This window comes from Trichechus manatus, unplaced genomic scaffold, assembly GCF_000243295.1.
Source record: "Trichechus manatus latirostris isolate Lorelei unplaced genomic scaffold, TriManLat1.0 scaffold00006, whole genome shotgun sequence".
Lineage (NCBI taxonomy): Eukaryota > Metazoa > Chordata > Mammalia > Sirenia > Trichechidae > Trichechus > Trichechus manatus.
This window is the reverse complement of record NW_004443942.1, coordinates 24,427,956-24,436,546: the sequence shown is the minus strand read 5'-3', so window position 1 is coordinate 24,436,546 and position 8,591 is coordinate 24,427,956. Positions and strand designations below refer to the sequence as shown.

Here is an 8,591-nt window from a genome sequence, read left to right as displayed (position 1 = left end):
ACTCTTTTGGTGAAGTCTTTTGAAGAGCATAGGTGTTTGATTTTTAGAAGATCCCAGTTACCTAGCTTATCTTTTGGGGTTTGTGCGTTGATGGTTATGGTTTGTATCCTGTTAACACCGTGTATTAAGGCCTGTAGTGTTGGTCCTATTTTTTTTCTAGGAACTTTATAGTTTTAGGCTTATATTCAGGTCTTTGATCCATTTTGAAGTAATTTTTGTATACGGCATGAGGTATGGGTCCTGTTTCATTTTTTTGCAGATGAATATCCAGTTTTGCCAGCACCATTTGTTAAAAAGACTGTCTTTTCCCCCATTTGATGGACTTTGGCCCCTTGTCAAAGATCAGGTGACCGTAGGTGGATGGATTTACATCTGAGTTCTCAATTCTGCTCCATTGGTCAATGTATCTGTCGTTGTACGCTAGCAAAGAATTTAATATTACATATATGGCTTCTATTATATATCTGTTGGACAGTGCTATTCTAGAGGGTGTCGTAAACAAGGGGATATGAACCGGATCTTGAAGGACGAGCAATAGTTAGCCAGGTAAAGAAAGAAGGAAAGGCATTCTGGGCAGAGAGTGTAGCATATACACAAGCAGTAGAAAAGCTATATGGAATGGTAAAAAGTATGCCTGGAGCAAAACTTGGTATAAAGCAAAAGGGATAAAGATGTAAGTATCACTTATCATTTTTTAAAGTACAGTATGTTAAATTGAAGGCGAAAGCCATGAATTTGGTGCCGTCTTCTTTGGTTCAATTTGTATATGGACACGTAGTAAAGCGGAATAACTACCTTGAGCAACTAAAAATTAACCGCTCTGCTGGATTCTTTTTTTTTAAACAACTTTATTGAGGTATAATTTACATATCCTAAGTTTACCCATTTTAAGTGTATAATTCAATAAATTTTAGTAAGTTTACTGGATTCTTAAATTTAAAAAAATCCCTTAGAGTTTAGCAAGAAGGGTCATTTTCTCACTTCCAGCTACAGAGAACCTCCCCAAAATCTTAAGATTTAATCCACCTCTGGCAACCATTTTTAATTCATTTTCCATTTGCATATTTATCTAGCAGCCTAGATATTATATTATCTATACAAGAAATTAAAGTAGTTAAGGATACAGTAGTCCTGGTGATTCAAAAGAAAAGACTCAACTATATCTAAATCTGAGCTTGTCATCCTTCACATTCAGTGTATTTTAAAAATATCAATAGTCTGACGATTATAACGTGAACATGTTTGCAATTTGTTATTTTAAAAAGGCAAATGGGATAAACCAAAAAACCAAACCCGTTGCCATTGAGTTGATTCTGACTCACAGCAACCCTATAGGACAGACTAGAACTGTCCCATAGGGTTTCCAAGGCTGTAAATTTTTACAGAAGTAGACTGCCACATCTTTCTCCCGCAGAGTGGCTGGTGGGTTCAAACCGCTGACCTTTTGGTTAGCAGCCAGACGCTAACCACTGCGCAACCAGGGCTCTTGCAAATGGGCTACACTGTTATAAACTGTTTTGCATTATTACAAGTGCAGCATAGTATAGGAGGGCTTAACTAAAAGTAAAAAGACTTGCTTCTATGTATAGTTGTTACTCAATAACAGAAGCAGATCAACCACTAAATCATTTTTTAACTTCAGTTTCCTCATCTGTAAAATCAACTGTGATAGTAGTTACCTTTCTGCATAGGATTTTCCTGAGGACTGAATGAGATCATGCATGTGCAAATACAGTGTTGAAATGTAAAGGTGAATTTTTTTTAAATATTTAAAATCATTTTTAATATCCTAGAGGACAATAATACCCGAGTTTTGTTTGAACGAGTTTTAACATCTGGAAGCCTTCCTCCTGAGAAGTCTGGGTAAGAATTGTGAAAACTTGTTTGTCAGGTTCTGCTTTAATAATTTAATTGTGATCTATGGGATCACATTCATCTTTGAGATTCTTCTATGGGATGAATGTTTGCTTGAGTATGACTTGCAGGAGAAATTTCCCTCCTCCCTCAAGACTTATTTTATAAATGCCTACCTGCCATATTTTCGTACCTGTGTAGGACTATTTTTGCATAGTGATTAAACTTGTTTTGACAGGTGCTGTAGCAATTTATTATTAAATATTTTAATACATCTTTCTAGTTTACTGTATCCCTAGAAATTGATATGAATAAGTTAGAGTTGTGAAATTTTACCTTCCTTAGTCAAGAGCATTTCTGCCTTCCTTGTTTATTGAAAGTTTAAGTTTGTTTTATGTCCTTGACTTATGGGTTTGACTCTGTCAGTTTTATCATACAGAGGAACAACATGGTATAGCAGTACAGTGGAAAGGCTTTGGAGTTGAACAGTCTTGGGTTCAGATTCCAGATCAGCCAACTAGACCTTGGGCAAATTTCATAAACTTATCAATCCTTAGTTTCTCACTGAGTAACAATAATATTTACCAGTATAGGATTTTTGTGACAGCCCAGTGCTAGGTATATGATAGGCACTCAATATATTACTTTAGTATGATGCTTAGTGACATTCAAGTAGAGTCTGAGAACATTAATTTTGGCTGTTAAAACCGTGGTCAGGCACACATTTGTCCCCAGTGATGCACATTAATATGAAAAAATAGAGAAGAATCAGATTTTGGAATATATTTTTATCCATACATTGGATGAAGAATGCATCCTACATGTTATTACTCATACCACTAAACCAAATGATGAGCCCACATTATTCAGGAGAAACTGGAAATCTGTCTAGGTTCCTTTTCCAAGTCTTCCACCCAGAGTTTACCCTCTCTAAGGTAAATGTCTCTCTTACTGACCATAGGGATAGGAAGATATGCTAAATAAGTAAAAAAAATTAAAAAAAGGCAGGAGGGAGCAGGGGACTTAAATATTGAAAAAGTATTCAGGGTGAAGTATTATGATGTTTATAATTTACTTAAAAATACTTAAGCAAAGGCAAGATGAAGCACATATGGCAAAATATTCATAATTATTCAGTCTAGATAATGGTATGTAGGCATTCATTATACTACTTTTCTGTAGTTTGGAAATTTTTATAACAATAAAAGAGCTAAAGGAAAAAAAAGGGGACTTACAGCTTTTTTGTAAACGGGCACCCCCCCCAACCCAGAATCATTGAGTATTGATTATATGTATTTTCTTACAGAGAAATATGGGCCCGATTTCTAGCTTTTGAAAGTAATATCGGTGATCTAGCTAGTATTCTTAAGGTGGAGAAAAGACGGTTTACAGCATTCAAAGAAGAATATGAAGGCAAAGAAACAGCTTTACTGGTAGATAGATACAAGTTCATGGATTTATATCCTTGCTCTGCAAGTGAACTCAAAGCACTGGGTTATAAGGTATGTACCTAGGATTAAGATGTATGCTGTCCTTACTTTTTCATTGTTTTAGTAGAGTTCAGGTATAACCTTTATCCCAAAGCAAATTCAGAAATAAAAATGAATCTAGTTTTAGAATAGATTCACAGAAAACAAGAAAAATAGACCAGGGATTTTCCTTTGGTTTATGAAACATTTAATACCAAAGGTAGCTAAACAAAATGAGAAGTAAAATGAGATTAACAAATACTTTTATTCCTTCCCTGAAATTGTCAGTTTCTTTATCTTATGCCTAGTGGGGTGGGGGTGGGGGTGGTGGAAAGAAGAAAAAAGAAAATATGAATGTCTTCTTAGGTATTAAACTTCCTTTTTACTAATAGTTCTTATCAAATTGGTGAACATCCTTTGACAGGAGATCTTAAACCAAATGTAGTTCCTGTTATGTATTTTATAAGATATAATGAAGAACCATTACAGCTTGTTAAATCCATAAAAGTTCCTTGAGGGATGTGAATCCTTTAAATTGTGTTCCTTCGGTGGGTCTCCAGGGAATTAGCTTACCTAGGAATGAACAGAACTAGTGTTTATAAGAGAACAAGTCTGATAGCTGGACCTATGCAGGCCAGGGGGCAGATTAATGTTTATGCAGCCCTAGAAATAGCCCTTGTTGAGAGAAACCATTTTTCTATCATTTCTTGATCTTTCTGTGTTGTGTGAGCAAAGACCAAGATGGATATACAAAGGCAAACTATTTACACAAGAGTCTCAGGTGGTCCTTTAAGCCAAACAGCATTAGAACGTTCCTCATCATCATTCTCCACTTTCTCACTGCCCTCTTTTGGCCTGGGTCTCACTCTATCTGAACTAGTTTAAAATGTTGAGAAAAACTACCTATAATTGAGTTTCAGACCTTGTCATTAATGGGAGCCCAGTTCTGTGCCAGTCCCAGATTCCTATTCAGAACCAAGATGTTATTGCTCAGGGATGAGCAATTTCTGCTTTAGTTAACTACTTCCCAACGAAAGCTAAAGACATTTTAGCACCACTTTGTGGAATTATTTGAAAAAGCTATTTCAACTTTTCTAAGATGGAAATGGAAATTTAGGAAGTTTATGAAAATAAAGAACTTACTGTTTCCAAGTAGCACTACATCTTGAATGTGAATTTCTCATCTTGCATTTCTATTTCTATTCACACGTGGTGGTGTGTGGTGGGTGTGTGTGTACGTGTGTGTTGTGAGAGAGGGAGAGACAGGGAGAAGCAGTTCCCCAATATGCCTGCTTATTTAGATTTAGATTTATTTAGATTATTAGATTTGCCTGTATAATAGCTGGTATGATCAGTTGCATTTGTGCAAATTTTGAGAAAATGAAATGCTCTTATATCCCTGCTGGTGGAAACAGGGGCTCTTTTGTAGGCATATTGACACTGGGTTGCCTGTACCAGCAGAATTCATTTGGGGTAGAGCCTCTATTAAAAGGTAGATATACTTCTCCCTTTGATTTAGAGAGTTGTTCTCAGCCCTAGAAGGGCATTGCTAATATATTGAAAAGAAGATTGTGTATGGGTTTTGAGGTCAGAGAGGCCTGGGTTCTAATCCCCTCTCTACTTATTAGCTTTGTGACTTTGGAAAAATCAGAACCTCTTAAGCTTCAGTCCTTCTGTAAAATGGAGATGTTATTATCTACCTCATCAAAGAGGGAATAAAGGGCTAGAATTGCCTGAAAAATAATGGCTGCTCAATAAATGTCCCTTCTCCTCTATAGCAGTATATTAGGAATAGTTTTTCATTTCATTAGTCCTTTATAATAAAGATGTACCTAATGTTGGGATTCACCTAAAATAACAAAACGGTGCAGTGGTTAAGAGCTTAGCTGCTAACCAAAAGACTGTCAGTTCGAATCTACCAGCTGCTCTTGGAAACCCTATGGGGCAGTTCTACTCTGTCCTGTAGGGTTGCTGTGAGTTGGAATCGAGTTGACGGCAATGGGTTTGTTTTGTTTTGTTTAGTGTGAGGTAGGATAAACTATGTTTTAGCTTTCCTGGAGCAGGACCTCACTTAATCCACATTCTTATTTAATAAGAAACTGACAGATGTTGTTCAATTCTAGGTGTCAAAAGAATACCTAAAATTGAAATTTTTCTTCCAAGTTACTCCACCCTCTACTTAGTGCCTAGTCTTATGACTTTCCCCATTAAAGCTTGTATTTATCCTACAAATGTCCTAACTGGTGACACTGAGTCTAATGATTCTTAACTGGGGTTGGGGTAGGATTATAAAATACTGAGTCAATGATTTATCAGTCTTTAAAGTCTTGTAGCTTTCCTTGCTAAATATTTAACAATCGTTACTATCATTAAAGTTCTTGCTTATCCCTTTCCATTTTCTTTCTGCATTTTAACTCATGTATTCACACTCTACCCTCAAGACTGTAGAACTGCACATTTATACTGTATAAATCCCCTTTTCAGATTTAGGATTCTTCTGTTCTGCATTTTCAGGATGTCTCCCGTGCTAAGCTAGCAGCTATAATTCCAGACCCAGTTGTAGCTCCTTCTATAGTGCCTGTTCTGAAAGATGAAGTGGATAGAAAACCAGAATACCCTAAACCCGACACTCAGCAGATGATTCCATTTCAGCCACGACATTTAGCACGTAAGCCATGACTTTAGATCCAGTACTGAGACCTCAGTTTGTTTTCTGATTTCAAACTGATTTAAATCCAGAGGTATGGGGGTGAAGTAACATGACCTTTTCATTGTAGGTTAATTATTAACTTAGGGTCACTATGACAGGTAGCTTGGCTGTAATCTTTGAACTAAGATGAACTAAGAATCTCTCTTAAAAAAAACTCAATGATCCAGATTCTGGTAACCCATTTGGCAGTAATACTTAAAAGTTTTCAGAAATACTGTTATATACAGATTGCCTGTACAGCTGACTTCCTTCAGTGATGTTATTTGGTATCATTCACATTTCCTAATGCACTGTAGCCCCTTTGGATCTAGTCTGAGAAAGGCCCTTATGATTAAATATATTGTTGAATAACTATTTGACTTTAGACAGGATTACTGAACAAATGACTGTGGGGCTCAGAGATGGCCTTTGACAAAAACTGACTTTAGGTCAGCCCCTGGGTTATTTTCTGAAAAGCAACTTGTCTACTTTGCTGCCTCTCCATGGCCATGTGGTTGAGGCTGCTTACACTGTCTCACCCGTTTGAGTTTTGGTAAAGCAGGTAAGCACTGAAAGCAATTTAAAATGTCCTGAAGAAAGCAACATAGACATAGAAAATATTTATGTACAAATCTACTTTTGTACAATTTATTGTAGCTCCTACATGTATAGAAACTCGTCCATCCCATTTGGCTCATACTCTTCTTCCTCTCACAGCTCCAGGCTTACACCCTGTCCCTGGCGGAGTGTTCCCAGTGCCGCCTGCAGCAGTAGTTCTAATGAAACTTCTCCCTCCTCCTATCTGTTTCCAGGTATGTTCACTATTGTTGTGGTATATATTGGCTCTACGTGTTACAATAATTATATGCTTTTTCTTTTGTATCATGAGAAATACAAATTCCTGCTATTTTAACTTGTCAGATTACTGGGGATTAAAATTTATTTGTATCAAAATAGGGTCCTTTTGTACAAGTGGATGAACTGATGGAAATCTTCCGAAGATGCAAGATACCAAATAGTAAGTACTGAAAATTCCATTTTCAGGGTGGAATTCACATTGTTGCCTTGTAGCCAGGAGAGACTGTTACTCTTTGCCACTGAATTCCAAAGCTAGGCAACTTGCAGAACTACAGTGAAATCCAGGAGTGATCCGAATCCTCTTTGGCAGATAGAGGCCTGTTCGTATTCTAACTCCACTAAGTAAAATGTCATCGAAGCTTACTTTTTCTATTCATGTGAACATACACTATGAAAATAATTTTATGAAATTAATTTTAACAGCACCTTTTGTGTTTTCCTTTAATAGTGAAATGTACTATTCTGTGGGGCCCTGGTGGCACAGTGGTTAAGAGCTCAGCTGCTAACCAAAAGGTCAGCAGTTTGAATCCACCAGCCACTCCTTGGAAGCGCTATGGGGCAGTTCTACTCTGTCCTATAGGGTCACTACGAGTTGGAATCGACTCGACGGCAACAGGTTTTGGGTACTATTCTATTCTAAGACAAGTTGCTAATAGTAGGCTATAAAATTAACGGTAAAGTATCCAAACTAGTACATACGTATTCTTTCACACTAGCATAATCTTAAACATCCTCAAACGGCCCTTTCTGTTTTAACTAGCTGTTGAGGAAGCTGTAAGGATCATTACCGGTGGGGCCCCAGAGCTAACTGTAGAAGGCAATGGCCCAGTGGAAAATAACGCAGTACTCACCAAGGCTGTCAAAAGGCCCAATGAGGATTCAGATGAAGATGAAGAAAAGGGAGCTGTTGTCCCCCCAGTTCATGACATTTACAGAGCACGGCAGCAGAAGCGAATTCGGTAAAGCAGGCTCAAAACTTGCCTCTGAAAGAAAACTCTTATCCAGGATTCCCTTTTTGCCTCTTAAGTCGTATGTTTATAAGAGACAACGCTTTGTTACAAGGATCTTTGAAACAAAGTTGTATTGTCATTGGTGCCTCTATCATATGGTTCTTGAGGGAAAAAAAACAAACCTGTGTGAATTTTAGAATATGGAACAGACCTATGCTCTAAACAAAATTAGGTTTTCACAAATGTGAGAACAGTACAAACTGGCAGAACCACATTTTGTTCCCTCTTCAAGGGCGTCTGTATGTGTATGTGCCGCTTGAAGATTTGTGAGTTTTCAACAGTTTTATTTTAAAAACTGTATGGCTTATGATTGTAAAGCGTTTTATCACATTTTCTGAGAAACAGTTGTCCTCGGTTTGCTTATGTAGAGTCCTGCCTTACTGTTTGTTTTTATTTATGGCAGAATGTATGGAATCTGTTTTGTAGTTTAAAATTTTAAAACAGTCCTTTAAAAAAAATAAAAAGATTTCCAAATGTCATGCCTCCTCCTGCTTCTTTGATTCAGACTTTGTTTACAATAGCTACTTATTTTATGCCATTCAGTCAATACCGTTTGAAAATAAGTGTCAACAATACAAGGAAACCTCATCTTGTATTAGCTGTTGTATACTTAACCAAATGTCTTTTCCTGGTCTTTTTTGGTACTAACTGAAAATATGAAAGATCCATTCTTCAGAGGCAAATTAAATATTTATTTAGAAATCCTCAATG

General features: G+C 36.9%; 1 protein-coding gene across 3 annotated transcripts in view; it reads left to right on the top strand.

Moving 5' to 3' along the window:
- CSTF3 (cleavage stimulation factor subunit 3) overlaps window positions 1–8,348 on the top strand; it is an 83,555-nt gene extending 75,207 nt beyond the window's left edge. Inside the window, exons 16-21 of one of the 3 annotated variants that reach the window (XM_004369768.2) lie at window positions 1,794–1,863; window positions 3,161–3,356; window positions 5,838–5,991; window positions 6,730–6,824; window positions 6,970–7,030; window positions 7,631–8,348. In XM_004369768.2, the coding sequence (XP_004369825.1) occupies window positions 1,794–1,863; window positions 3,161–3,356; window positions 5,838–5,991; window positions 6,730–6,824; window positions 6,970–7,030; window positions 7,631–7,833 (779 nt within the window). In that variant the 3' untranslated portion in view covers window positions 7,834–8,348. The remainder of the gene's footprint in view (window positions 1–1,793; window positions 1,864–3,160; window positions 3,357–5,837; window positions 5,992–6,729; window positions 6,825–6,969; window positions 7,031–7,630) is intronic. The other 2 variants (XM_023738096.1, XM_023738103.1) reach the window with 2 other exon arrangements.
- The last annotated feature ends 243 nt before the right edge of the window (window positions 8,349–8,591 follow it).